Source organism: Gymnodraco acuticeps, unplaced genomic scaffold, assembly GCF_902827175.1.
Source record: "Gymnodraco acuticeps unplaced genomic scaffold, fGymAcu1.1, whole genome shotgun sequence".
Lineage (NCBI taxonomy): Eukaryota > Metazoa > Chordata > Actinopteri > Perciformes > Bathydraconidae > Gymnodraco > Gymnodraco acuticeps.
Window position 1 is genome coordinate 43,285 of NW_022991605.1, and position 15,921 is coordinate 59,205.

Below are 15,921 nucleotides of genomic sequence, written 5' to 3' on the forward strand. Positions count from 1 at the left end.
ACTTGTGATTTTCACCATTATCTCTATTTAACAGTCGTGGGCTTAGACTCAGAGCAGTCCTCTGAAATGCAGCTGAAGGACTGCTAAACTGTTTGCTCTAGTTATGCCACCGAAAGTCTTCTAACAGATTACGGATGCAGAAACTAACTAAATAAAGTCAGCACATCCAGAAAGAATAAAGGATTCGTTTGCAGCTCAAACAGCATCAACAAAGTTTAGGTAAGAACATACATACATCTTTTAGACATCGGCATATACGACCATAATCGTAATCTTTCAACTGCATTTCAATGACGATATGCCCCTTTAACTGCAGTACCTTATAAATGTTTGATAATGTCTAATGTGTCCGACAGAGAAAACTCACAATGTTTGCTCAGGAAAACCACCACTTTTTTTTCATGCATTTATCAGAATTGCACCTGCCCCTTTGTTGAGATAAGTATTGCGATTGAAATCAAAAGCTTAGGCTTCTGCAAGTTGCAATTGAAGATATGTCAGTTCATTCATGTATATGTCCCCGTGGCCAGGCTTTATTAAGCTGACTGCTCTGATCATTTCTGAACATAAAAGGTGTCTGAAGCATTCAAGGGTTTGATGTTCTATGTACATTTCAGAGCCTTGTGGTTCCGCATAAAAGGTTGGGCCTTTTCAGCACTGCACACACTCAAAGACACACGCACGCATGCACGCACGCACGCACGCACGCACGCACGCACGCACGCACGCACGCACGCACGCACGCACACACACACACACACACACACACACACACACACACACACACACACACACATACACAAACTCTCTGAATCTGCCACTTTAGTGCACTGCTGTGCCAGGGATTGAACATAGCCCACTGTGCTGAGACAAATTACTTTGATCTAAACACACAGAATCTCACTCAGACACACACATACACACACACACACACACGTTTTGTCTTTGTCATGTTGAGGTGTTGTCAGGGACGCTAAAGGTTGTTTTTGTGCACATTTATTTGTGTCTTGCTGGTGCTAGGTGCTGGTGTGTATTGTTTGTCTGTCATAAGTATGTTTGCTCCCAAGTGGGAAAGCTAGAAAATGGCCTTATGCTATTTGGGCTCCCTACTGTGTGTTGAGAGACTGTTCTCCTCCCCTCAGTAAGGAGCAGAAGGCTGGAGGGGATGGATGTATTGTAGAGTGATTGAAGGGAAAGGTGTAGAAAAACAAGACTCTGGGAAGATGATGGTGTAGGTGGGGTGTAAGTCTAAGGGTTTCTATGCACAACATTTTTATTGTGATTAGAAATTGACATACTGTATGTAACAGGGATGCTTATTTCCATAGGTGGAAATATGTTCAGGTAGTTGGAGAGCCAGAATCAATAGGAACTGATCCAAATGCCAACAATTGGATCTTAACCCCCTATAAATAGATTTAATTGGATAATGGGCTGTGTCCATCTGACCATGTGTGTTTGTGTGTGTGTTTGAGAGTGGGTTTTGCCTCCTGGCTGTGGCAAATAATGAGACATGCACATGAGACCTGTTAGGTTGCTGACAACATTAAGTTCATCATTTATTGCCAGAGAGATAATGTATCCTTTGTGGCATAATCCCACAAGTGCATACACTTCCAAACACACTAAACCAGATTTAACAGGAGGTGTCAGCGAAGCAGGTCATATTAGCTCTTTATGTATGTGGCTTTTTACTCCAAGATAATGTGGCAGTTTGCCGCAAAAAGTCTCTTAGGGCTAAGTTAAAGAGGGTGTTAGACCAATATTACAATCTTTGTTCCCACACAAATCAAGCTAAGCGAAATATAAGTTGTATCTGTGTTATGAGCAAATTCAATCAGTATGTTTCTTTTTAATATTTCTCCAAAAATGAATAATGACCTCCAATTCTGTTTCATTCTATGTATGTCACCCTGCACTGCCTTCTCGTCGCCATGGTCTTAATGTTTCCTTCCCAAACTGTACTTTCCCAGCATTTCCGGAAACACCTCCAAAAGCTGTTCGCAAAAGGCATTGGTATGTTAGACATAGCCCTGACTGAGGCCTTCAATCTCCTTGGTGACGTAAGTAAAACACTCATGCATTACCACACACACACACACACACACACACACACACACACCACACACACACACACACACACACACACACACACACACACACACACACACACACACACACACACACACACACACACACACACACACACACACACACACACACACACACACACACACACACACATACACACACACACACACACACACACACACACACACACACACACACACACACACACACACACACACACACACAGTCATACAGAAGAGAAGGTGTCGGGCACAAAATGAATTAGCGCACTGTAATTAATAGCTTAATCAATAGAATCATGCAAAAATCAAGTAAACAAGGCACTTGATGAGTCAGATTAGTGGTTTGACAACTCATTATGAACAACCAATTAATCAATAACACACGCACACAAACACTTACCTTCTAAATGCTCATATTTCAAAAACATCTATCCTTCTAAGTGTATATTATAATACCCAATATCTTTGTTGCCCTCCGTAATCTTGAGAAATAATGCACTCCCAGGGTTGATGTCTTTTTAGCTTGTATGCATGGAGAAAACATGTTATTATTCCATTAGCTTTTATAACACAGTTAGGTCACATTATATCTACAGTATGTATTTCATTTTTTTACCACCTATGTTAATGTCCTTCCCTATCTCTCTTTCGCTCTTCATCACCATCTCTCTCTCTGTTTCAGTTCAATGAGACTGGAAGGGGAAGTGAGTGTAGCCAGGCCATTATGTTGGTGACAGATGGGGCAGTGGACACATATGATGCCATCTTTGCCAAGTACAACTGGCCAGACAGAAAGGTAATGTATTAAGCACACAAACACACACATCACATCACATTCTTGTACAATTGGTTCTACTACTAAAATAAAGTGAGATCAGCTTAGTTCAATGTCTTATTACCTCTTGTTCACAACTTCATGAACCTCTAACCTATTCTTCCAATGGAGAGCAGTGTACTTATGCCCTCCTGTGGCTATGAATTACTTTTTAAACTGTGAGGGTTGTCTGTCAGAAATGTGGAATTAGAAAGTAGATACATTTGACACAATTTAAAGGGATACCAAAGGTAAAAGTATGTACGGTGTAAAGGTTTACATGGTTGTAACATTGATAACAAATTCTTTAAAAGTATTCTAACTACATCAGAAATACAGTATCTAGAGAGATATTACGCATTAAATCTGACCAAAAGGATTGAACAACCCAGTCTCACGGCATTTCGTGTTCACCAACACGATTTTTAATCTATTGATTCGTGTTCACCAACACGATTTGCCCCTTTTTTTCGTGTTGCACAGCACGATTTTAAAAGCAATGTATTTCTACTGCCTGCAGCACGTCTTTTTCTCCGGTCGGGTCGAGGAAGACCGGAAGCTGTGTGGTTCATAAAAACATGTTCTTACTCAATATCAAGCCACAGTTATTGCTTTTATTTGAAATCGTATAATTTCAGACTTTTGTTGCCGTCTGTGAGGAAAATAAATGGGGCTCAGAGCCTCAGAATACGGAAATCTGTATTTTAAAATATTTTTTTCCTTCTAATTCGATATTCTTTTCAAAATAACACACTGTTATTTACTCACCAATAACACACAATTATCCTTGCTTTTATTTATTGGTTTAATTCCATAATCTCGGGCTTTTTTGGCGTCCGTCAGGAACTGAATTTCAAAATAAAAATAACCGGAAACAGACGTAGGCCTATAAGGGACATTTCGAGCATCATTGCGATTGTCAACATTTCTGAGTTTAGTATGGCCGAAGACACTACACTACCCATAATCCCCAGCTATCGTTTAGGACTACAGTCCCCGTAAGGTTACGCAGAGCGTCTAACAGCTGTGTGAAATGGAACGAAACCACGCCAGACTATCCAAAACTGGAATCGAACGCCCCCCCAGAACTACACATGCTGGCTATTGTGTTTCGCAAAATGTTCTATGGGACGTCTCTACTGAACGTTTTTGTTTTTCCCACAATTAGAAGTTGCCAGTATTAAACACATTGGTGTTATCAAATGTAAAACATATAATTAATAAATGGGTGAAAATCGCTTGTGTCCATAATGCGCAGCATTAATACCCACATGACAGCTCATTGTTACTTTGTAATTCTACTCCACTACAATTCAGAGGTTAACCTGGTATTTTTACTCCACTGCATTTATTTGAGTTACTTTGCAGATTCTGATTAATTATGTGAAATATAAACAACCCTTAAATCAGACTTTAGTTACACCTGAGTAAAATTCAGGTAAGGTGATTGTCAAGTGCCAACAATCAGGAGAGATATTTGATAGTTGGTGCTTGAGAAGACTAAACATGTATCTGCAATTGACATGAATGGAAACGAGTAATAAAGTATATTCATTACTCGTTATTCTCTACTAATAGTTAATTAAAGACTGTATATTATGGCTATTTTGCACATCCCTTTCAAGATTTTCAAAGGTGTATTGACATATCATATACACAACTACGGTGTAGTTATGCAATGAATGAAACACTTGGGTCACAGGTTCCTCAACAGTGCATTACAAGACATCTATCAATATGTGTGTACCTCCACCATTAAACTGTCATATTCTGCACATTTCTTATTCTATCTACATACATAAGAGTATAATTCATATGTATAATATCAGTTAAAAAAAGTGCTTCAACATAGTTAACATTGCAGGAAAGCAATATATTAGACGTTAAGTACTTTGTCAGGCTTAATATTTATCTGTAGATAGATACCCCCAACGTTTTTTTCTTATTTAAAAGAAGACCTTAATCTGTTATTTAATGTTTAAATAAAGGTTAATTCGTTTTTCTGTTTTGCACCTCCTCCTATTAATATCTTTGTACATTCTGCACTAAACTGTTTTATTGTAGAGATCACTTATAGTATCTTCTTGATTTTTTATATTCTATTTTTATACTTTCCCCCTATGAAAGTATGTACTCTTAATATTTTTTTAATCAAATAAAACACAATAATTCAATAACGTGCTTTAACCACTAGGCGGTGCACACAAGGTACACACAGCCATAATAACTTTGTATTATTAGTGTAGGACACTTATGTTTTCGTACAACATCTGAAGATGTGTAGTTTTATGCATGCTTTCACATAATTTTACAGCATATTGCTATACTATTTCAGACTCAGTATTTACATTCTTACATTCAAAGAAAATCAGTAATATCTTTAAAAACTACAGTCCTTTTATATCAGCTGTGCACCGTTATGGTGTAAATATAACCTATCTGTGAATTAGATCAAATGCAAAAGTCAGCCGAATTAGTGTTGATACTGCAAGGAGACGTATTGTGTGAAGAGAAATTGAAGATGTTGTTTAATTGTTGAATATATTTATGATCCACGTCAAGTATTCAGTTTCGGCGACATTTTCTCAGTTTTTCCAAAGGTCTTCTCATCAGGGCTCTATAAATAAAGAACTACGGCAGATCTGTAATATGTAATGCAGCCGAACCGTGTATTACAATGCCGTTATGTGATGACTTTCAAAGAGAAAAGCAAGAGCGCTCGGAATTAAGTATTATTTTATTCTTTTAAAATGTTTTCCGGATTTCATATCATATAAACACCAAATCCCAGCATGCATTGCGGCTAAAACATCCAATAAGCGAGCTTAAAACCATAGCTGAGGATCTTGGGTAATCGCTCGAAATGCCAACGTCTGTTTCCGGTTATTTTTATTTTGAAATTCAGTTCCTGACGGACGCCAAAAAAGCCCGAGATTATGGAATTAAACCAATAAATAAAAGCAAGGATAATTGTGTGTTATTGGTGAGTAAATAACAGTGTGTTATTTTGAAAAGAATAACAAATTAGAAGGAAAAAAAGATTTAAAAAATACAGATTTCAGTATCCTGAGGCTCTGAGCCCCATTTATTTTCCTCACAGACGGCAACAAAAGTCTGAAATTATACGATTTCAAATAAAAGCAATAACTGTGGCTTGATATTGAGTAAGAACATGTTTTCATGAACCACACAGCTTCCGGTCTTCCTCGACCCGACCGGAGAAAAAGACGTGCTGCAGGCAGTAGAAATACATTGCTTTTAAAATCGTGCTGTGCAACACGAAAAAAAGGGGCAAATCGTGTTGGTGAACACGAATCAATAGATTAAAAATCATGTTGGTGAACACGAAATGCCGTGAGACTGGGTTGGATTGAGAGAGCAGGATCAGTGTTTAAAATAGTTTTGGTCACAATTCAGAGCATGTTTTTGCCAAGTATTAGTATTTGCCTCAGTTTTTCTACAAAGTTTTAAAAACAGAAGGTATTGAGCCAACCCAGTATGGGGTTCTTTCAGAGACCTTTAAGACAGAGTTAAATATGGCCCTGTCTCTGAGGACTGAGCTTTCTCTCCGCTGTCCTGCAAGGTAATTGGGGTGCACTTCTGACAGGCCATTGAATGAAATGGTGGGAGAGCGAGTCAGGAGATGGAGGGAAGAAAAAGGGTTATTCTTAGGTCATTCTCTATTGTAAAAGAAAGCCTACGGGGTCTTCACCGTTAATAGGTTGAGGATTGAAGTGCCATGCTTAAGGCAATGGTAGATGAACACACGCAAAACACACATTGTGTATACATGCATATGAACTTCCATTGTCTGATGTGAGCCTTTTAACACATTATTATTTCATTGTAATCTTCATTCTCTTAGCGTATATGTTTTTGCATTTATATGGGTGCTGATGTGTTACCATAAAGGCTGCATTTGTATTGTCATGTGTTTGTGTGCGTATGCTGTCGAAAATGTTTCACCCCCCTCCAACCTCACTCCCGCCTCAAGGCTGAACAGCAGTGAGCGGAGAGGGGACAAGGCTGCTAGATAGTTCCATTTAGAAGAAGCCCCGCTGATAATGGAAGTCTTCGGTCTCTGTCACTCTCTCCAGTCGCTCTCTCTCCCCACTGCTGGTTTTTAATGGCTTTATCCCAAACACCCTTATAGCCTCACCACTGTATAGCATCACACTGAGAATATAGGCATGCTTTGCGAAAACTGTTATTGAATGTCTGCATGCAGATGGCATTTATTACAAAAGACGAAACAAAAGATCATAAAGAAAGCGTTTCAGGGAAAAATAATGTCTTCTGAAAAGGAAACACTGGAGAACTTGAAATATATTACGTAATGAGATTCTTTTTCATGTTACACCAGTGATTGTTTTCAGAGAGATCAAAAACAATGCTACAAACAGGCAGAGAATATTATTTTTAAGAGCACTGATTACAGAACATATGGGTGACCAAAAGGCTATTTTAATATTATGCAATCTGCATCTACCTTTGACTGAAAAGGGAGTTGTCCACATCTTAAAAGGATAACAAATATCCAGCTACAGTGCCTTGCAGTTAAGATCAGGAACAAAGTAAATGGAAATGTACTGGACAATACTGTATATGTCTTACACACAGCTCAAACGGCTCTAATAAAATCAGTCTAAAAATATTAGATTGATTTTCAGATTAAAATATTATTATATTACAAACTAAGAGCCTGATTAAAATATGATTAATTCTTGAATCTTTGCCAAGACTGATAAAGTTGGACTTATTTAATAATTTCATGGATCACCTGCTTTTAGCAATAGTAGAACAAAATCAGACTTTAAGATAAGAAGTTAATTAAAACCAAAACACAGATTTAAAAGATGTGTGACATTCAGCCGCTATTAAGAAAATTATTTTTCAGGGTAATTTCATGAAGTTTTATAGCTTGAATGCCTTGTACGTACCACTGTGGTAAACAACATACAACAACATATATTTCTATAAATCAATATCTACAAAATCCAACACTTTAATCCAAGAATAATTCATAAAGTGCTTCGGCTCATCCATCAGACAGTGCCTATATATAAACTAAACAATAACCTTTCAGGAATCAGCCCTTTGTACCTTCAGAGTTTGTTTTATTACAAACAGTAGGCATGTCTGGTCCTAGATTGTTGCGTTTTGCTTCAGACCATGAACATAAGAACACGATCACAATGTTTTAAAATATACATTTAACACACAGTTATGGATATTCATTCATTCATGGTGTTAAAATACACCTAACACAAGTACTTACAGTCTTAATACATTTGCCAACGTTTTTGCGAATGTTTTCACTGGAGAATAAATTATTAACTTATTGGGTAAAGTGCTGAATACATAATGTAGGAGCATGAACAAATATATTTTTTAGGGTGTCTGTGTATGCATGGATACACAGATGTGTGCGTCTATGCATTTTTATTCTTGCAAGCATGTGTATTTTTATTCCAGCCTATGTAAAATGTGTGCAGTCAAGTTGGATGAAGATTGCATGCTGCGGCTCCAGCCCCAACTAGATTTTAACTTCAGCTTCCTTAACTCAGCTGTAAACCTCTTTCATATTTAATAACCTGCCGGCTGTAGTTTGATCTCTGTCTTGGCTAACAGTGAAGGAAAACACATAACTATAAACATAAGATCACACTGATACACCTCTTACCCGAAGCCATAAGTGCATTTCTGTCACTCTGGCAATGAAGTTATTATGAAAAGAGAATGATTCTGATCTAGAATCTAGATAACGCGGGATGCTTTAAGATGACAACTGTACTTATTCACAGTCAAACTTTTTTTCAGTTGATAATAGAACAAAAATATGCATCCTATAAAAAAAAATTGCTATTCATGGTTTATCTCTTATGACCACTATTGAATATATAAAGTGTTTAAATATTACGCACTGCAGTGACAATCAAATCACATGATTTATATGGTATTGCCATTTAGACATAAATTATTATTTTTTTGCAATTTTCAGGCCCTTCTGTTGGGAGCAGTTATCCAAAAAGAAAAGAAAAAGACACACTTGCACCCAAATGTGTGGGCCTGCACACACACACATGCACGCGCGCACGCACACACACACACACACACACAAAAACAGACACATGCAGTCAGGGTGAAGGGAGGCAGTGAAAAATGCAGGCATTGGAGTTATGGCAGCTGTGCCCCCCAGAGGCTTGCATCTGGTCCAATCTGGCAACATGTTCTTCACACATGCATTTACACACTCACACACACACACACACACACACACACACACACACACACACACACACACACACACACACACACACACACACACACACACACACACACACACACACACACACACACACACACACACACACACACACACACACACCACACCTGCCAACTACACCTGCTGCTACAGCCAACTGAACACAGTCGGGCTAAAATTGGTTTGGCAGAAGAGAGTTTAGAAGACTCTGGATTGGCTTTCTAATATCAAAATATTGACTTTGTGTTGAACCATTTGCATTAATTAGAATTGCAGATTCTTTATGCATTTATCTTGTTTTGAAGCTTGTATCTGTACATCCTTGATTGCTTAGTTTCGGGAGTTCAAACTTTGTTAGAATTATTTAAATGTTATCTACAATATAATAGAAAATATTCTTCCATGAGTCCTTAATGGACTCTATTAAACAAAGAGAGAGGGCCTGCTTCTCTCTGTAAGATAAAGAACGAGCCTTCTGCCAGGCTCAGACAGTGTTATCTTCTATATGGTGGTGTGGTGGGCCCTATCAAAATGCGATTAAAATGACTGACGGGCGCTATCTTCTTTCCCTCCGCAGGTCCGCATATTCCCATACCTGATTGGTCGAGAGTCGGCCTTCGCAGATAATCTGAAATGGATGGCCTGTGCTAACAAAGGTGGGATCGTACAACACATGCATAGACCTCTGCTTTTTTTCTACTTTTAATCTGTTTTTGCAAAAGAAAGTTGCCGCTTGAGGCTTTTAGCCGAGCGAAAGTGAATACATTAGGAGCTCAGAATTTGTCATGTGTGTTTGTCATATGTGTCTGTGTAGGTGCATTAAATAGGCATATGTCTGTCAGTGCTCATCAGTTGTAAGCAGGCAGCAGTTCCAGTTGCACAAATATGAAATGTCATCATCATTACATATTCCTCTAAGCCTAAAGTCCTCACTATCTTGACGATACACCACTTGCCAGTTGCTTTGTGTGTGGTCATGGTTGTCTCAGTGCGTAGAGCACTTTCCTTCAGGTTGCTATATTTAGCTTGGAGGTGGGTGACAGAGACAGTCTGGCTCCATTTCCTCAGGCTGCTGTAGATAAGAAGATCAAGCTATGGGTCACACAAGGGGTGTGCATGTGTTTTTTGCTGTGTGTGTGTGTGTGTGCATATGATATGTGTAACATAAGAGTAGAGGGCATACACAGTTTAGCTTGGATGTGATATCAGAGAACACAACCAGTCAGTTTACAGGTGTTAGTGGTGATGATGAGACTTGCATGTGTGTGTGCGGTGCTACATAGTGCGTGTGTGTATGTCGCATGATGATTCAGACTTGTGACAGTGACATCCTCTACACAGCCTGCAGGAGCTGCGCAAAACCGTCTTCGCTCTGCTCCCTGGTCACAACATCTCTATTCAAACTGCTGCAGAATATTTGGTTTTACCGCTTTGGATTGTTTTAAAGGTGAAAGTGAGGTCAGCCCTGTCACTAAAGGCTCTGACTGAGGTCAACATCTCTCCCTATGGCTTAGGATCGGAGCAAAGAATAGTGTTGAATTGATGGAAATGCCAGATGTCAGGCACATGTGGTAATATCAATTTAAGTCTTAGGCCAAACCTTTCAGATCTACCAGCTACTAATGTATAGATGTGTAATACATAACATATGAGAAATGCATGGATGGCAATCAACAAGAAAACTATGCAGGTCTTGCTTCAAATGTTCCCCACCACTCCACTCGTTCCCTGCTGTGTTGCTCACTCGACTCAGGTTCACCCTGGTCCTCTTCTTGTTTCAACAAATGGTTAGGTTGAATTCATTTAAGTTACCAAATAGTAACAAATTAAATCCTAATCACCCTCATTCTTTGTCCATCGTGGTCTGAAAAAAGAGTTTAAGCTTCAGCCACACCCCACTCTCTGCTCTTCTTCCTCTATTATCACCTTGCTTGTGACTTCCATCATAATGCAAAAGATCTGTCCTCTTGGGACTGACAGTGACAACCAATCAATAATGATATTTGACAACCTGTGGCTGTGAAACTAATAGAGATGACAAGATAAACTATTATTTTATGTTTTGTGTATATCAATTCATTTTCTAACAGGCACATTTTAAACATACACTTAAATATGTGAACAGTGCCGTCTTTACTAGTCTTTCTTTGGGAAGTAGCATGGTTAAGCACCACATCATAACACACTTTTAACCAGCCCTGTGTGCAGGCCCGGTTCTACGGGGGTGCATAAGGGTGCATTGCACCCTCAGTTGAGTCGTTATGCACCCTTATTTGAAAAACGAAAAGTGAAAAAAAAAAAATTTAAAAGTGAAAAACATAAAATAAATCTAAAGTGAAAAAGAATATTACATATATAATAACAATAATAATAATTGTAGTAATAATAACAATAATAAGAAGAATATAGTCAATGATGGACATCAGAAAATGGTTAAAACAACCAGCTCTTATCGCCAGCAGTAACACTGCATCTACTGCAGGTAATAACAGTTCAGATCATGGGGACATTACGTTACCCGCGGCCACTGTCGTGGACACTAACGTCCTCCCGCCCGACTCGCCGGCTTTGCCCGCCTCGCCCACGGAGGCGGAGCAGCCGCAGCCGTCTTCGTTGCCCCAAACACCGCCACCCGTCGGCGGCCCGCAAGTGCCAGAGGACCTCGGCGAAACAGAGCCTGCCCAGGTATATTTAAAAAAGTACCCAACTCGCCTGTACAGTGGGGTGAGGTGCTCATTTTGCAGATCATGGTTTCAAAACAGAGATTGGCTGGAATATTCATGTACAAAATATGCCATCTTCTGCTATGCATGTAGACATTTCGGTTCAAGTACGTTAGATGCCTTCACCACAACTGTACCAGAGTACCAACCGCTGTCTCCTGGTACTCATCTGAGTAACTCACTCACTAAAAATGAAATACTATATGACAGTAAAACAATAATACAGTTTAAAAGGGGAGTGATTTGTAAAATATCCATAAAGAAAAAGTAAATCTGTTTACAGTTCTGTTTCATATGGGTGTTGAGATGTATCCATAGATCTCTTCATTTTGCTCTCAAAGTGCACCAGATTGATGCTTTTAACTTCAATATTCAAAAGAAAATCTTCCCGGGGGAGCATGCCCCCGGACCCCCCTAGAGGAGGTGAGGACCCCCCTAGAGGGTGTTAGGTCCACTCCCCACTTTAATAGCACTTTACCCCTGCACCCTCTCTAATCTCAGATGCACCCTGAGTCATTTTGTTCTGGAACCGGGCCTGCCTGTGTGTCTTATTAAGCTCTGAATATAGCACAGTTATCAGCAAGCCCATATGTTGTCTTTACTGGCACAGAAGATACATAATAAGCCCTTGTGAAGGCTTGCTAATGTAACCAGCAGCCATGTGTGAGAGGCACTTACTGTACTAACTGGGACTACGGTAAGCCGCAGTGTCCCACTTTTTATAATTTATACTTTATACTGAAATTACAAAATATACTTCCACAGATTTCAGCTTTAACAGAACTTTTAAATCCAAGCAGACACATATACCCAAGTTTAAGGCCTACAAAAATCGATGTGATTGTATGGAAATAAAATCAGTGCAGAGTTCCTCTTTGATGCCCATGGTTTTGAAAATAAATATCACATACTGTATAGGTGAATGTAAGGGTATCCACCTATTTTTTTTAAAAATTGTTCTCTTTTATCCTCTCTCATCCTTTCGATTGTATCTACTTGTCTTTCATCCTTTTTATTTTATTTTATATTTTTTTATAACTAATGCTGTTGATATATTGTGATTTTAAGGGTGTCTATTACCATCTGGCCGGGGACAACAGCTGTAAATTAGCCATGTCGGCTAAAGCTGCTCCATTTACTGTTTTTGTGTCAGTTCATCAATGGGGACTGTCCACGACACTATAAATAAACTAAACTTAGTTAGACTTAGACAAATGTGTATTGTCCCACATCATGTCGTCTTTTATCCCCACCCCATCTATTATTTTCTTGCATTTTGAGACCTTGTTGTGTAGTTTTTGCTTACATTACACTCAAACTAAGGTCCTTCAAAATACATTAAAGCCGTCATCCTGACCAGCGCATGCAGTGGCTGTCCTGTCCTCTGAGTACGACAGGTGTACCATGTCATTGAAAGCCAGCAGGATTCATTTTTCTCCCCCAGCTGCTCTCTCTGGCCCAGTCTGAAGGATGCCCTCAGCCTTCCAGAGGGAGCACTCATTTTTCACTCACCACTGTGATGAACGATGTGGTTAGACTGAGGCAGCTTGCTTTGTGTGAGATGTGAGTCCGTACTTGTGTGTTGTCATTTTACTGTCTGCTGGAATAATAGCTGGATCCGATTGTCTCTGAAGGATGAAAAGGAGGAATCTGACATGGTTCACTTCCAGGTTAAGTTCAAGAGCAGGTTTATTCTGGTTGCTATACTCATTGCAGTAAGCAGGTGGCTTTTAATGCGTCCAGTGTTTGGGTACAACATGAGATTTTGTTAGTTTTTTATGTGGTTGTAGATACAGTATTTGATTATCAGTGATTGGTACAATCCTTAGTAATTTGGTGTGACACATGGTATCTTTCATGGGTGTGTGTAAGATATATAAACGTTTTTCTCCCTGTGGAGTAAAGTTCGTTGCTGGGAACGATGACCCTCTACTATCCTCCAGCTATGATTTTCTCCATGACTGCCTCACTGTGATGGAGGCAGTTTGCTGCTTTTATGGATGTGTGGAAATGTGGTTGTCTTTCTCTTTTCCCTTATTTTTGTGTCACTTCTTTTCCCTCTCTTCAAATCTACCCCCCTGCAAAGATAACATATATTCCCTCCTGCAAATTCACATTAGCATCATAATGGCGGCATTACCAGCAGTAGGGAATGGCATTGCATTTGGTTTAACTGAGTTTTTCCATTGCATTTACATATCACTTACCAATTCACAAACCCATGCTGGTTCGCTTTCACTCGTTCATGACTGGAGGGAGTTCTTCAGCTATTACACATACTTGCATCCAGGTGTGTGTCTGCTTCATCAGGCAAATATCTGATGCCTACTTTACTGTACCAGATGTAGTTCCTCTGCTTTGGTATCAGGATAAATACAATAGGAGTGATAGCTTGGAAAAAAGATTATATAGTTAAGCTGATATTGGAAGCGACACTTGCTGCTCTTTTTTGGAACCAAAGAGACTGTACGTATAATCCCAGCACAGGAAAATGTCAGAAGATTAAACCTGTACACTCTCGCTTGTTTGCAAGCATCTCAGTTAAATACTTCATCATCATTCCTCTCTTCCTCTTCCTCTTTGTGCCCAACAGGCTACTTCACTCAGATTTCAACATTGGCAGATGTGCAAGAGAATGTGATGGAGTATCTCCATGTGCTGAGTCGTCCAAAGGTGATCGACCGGGAGCACGACACGGTGTGGACTGAGGCTTACATCGACAACAATGTGAGTTTTGACCATGCCATCTCTCACATGGTACCAGTTCCAACAGTTACCTCACACCCTCCCACTGGGTTGGGAGCACAGACAAATCTGTGATTGATTCACAGATTTCAACCTTTTCAAAAAATGCACAACAAAAAAATTGTATGATCAAGATGGATGATTTTATAATCCAAAGGAGAATTGTAGTGATACATTGAAAGTGGAGGCCTGACACTGTGTTTTGCCTGTGTACGTCTCAGACTGAATGTGTGAAAGTGTGTGTGAGCAGCAGATGGAACTATTAAGTCAATGAGCCTCCTGTGTGTGTTTGCGAGTCGTGTAGCATGGGTATGTTACATACAGTGATTTCACTCGTGTGCGGACTAAACACATGTTGCTTATTTCCACTATAATATCTTAACTCATATAATCATGCATTGCTAAATGCCCTCTTCATGCCTTATAGTTCCCTTTATAATTGCTAAAAGAGCCCAAAGAATAACGCCTTACCTACACAATAGGACCTTGTGCTATAAGATAATTTGCGCACACTGTAGTTGTCATGCTTGCACAATGATTATTTTATTAGTTATTGTGCTTTGCTATAAAAAGTGAATTGCAGTAATTTGTCCTCCACTATTTCTGAATGGATTGTGAGAGAGAGCTCCAAAAATGTAAGGAGACAAAGGCAAGTGCCCTCTAGCAGAAAAACGCACAGGCTATCAACACTGCATGAAAATGGATTGGTTTCCTCTGCGATCCTCTTCATATTCCTTTTACCTTTTCCTGTCTTTCTCTGCTTATTTCCTTCTCTTTGCCCTCATCATCCCCATCTATGTATCCCAGTCAGTGCATTCACCCACACTGACTCAACACTAACAACTTAAGTGTTGTGTCCTCTACTGTGACCCTCCCAGCCATACAAATCTCCTCCTGCAGTCACAGTTTTTAAAGTTCCAGTCAATGCCAGGGGATTTTACACACCCACAGATGCTGGCACTCCTTTCAGTGGAACCTGCACTTTTTAACACTTATCCACAAACTGACAACCCTTTCTCTCCCCCCCCCCCCCCTCCTCCTGCTTGATCTGTTCTTTTTAGCTCCCCCAAGCTCAAAAGGTAAAACAAATCTGATTTGAGGTCATCGCTGTATTGTGCTGTGTTGAGGCCTGGCGTGTGTTCATGGGCATTTCATGTGCATGTGCGTTTTGGTCTCCGATCTCTTTGAGATGACGGCATAATTTGGGTGAACTAACTACCATACTGACCCATGGCATTTTCTTGTGTGTCAGTGTCGTACGTCGCTCCTCAACCTCCTGAT

General features: G+C 39.6%; 1 protein-coding gene across 1 annotated transcript in view; it reads left to right on the forward strand.

Moving 5' to 3' along the window:
- LOC117533998 (voltage-dependent calcium channel subunit alpha-2/delta-3-like) overlaps window positions 1-15,921 on the forward strand; it is a gene marked incomplete at both ends in the record, with an annotated part of 90,261 nt that overhangs the window by 42,486 nt on the left and 31,854 nt on the right. Inside the window, 4 exon segments of the mRNA XM_034198030.1 lie at window positions 1,974-2,063; window positions 2,776-2,889; window positions 9,750-9,828; window positions 14,489-14,622. Coding sequence (XP_034053921.1) covers window positions 1,974-2,063; window positions 2,776-2,889; window positions 9,750-9,828; window positions 14,489-14,622 — 417 coding nt within the window.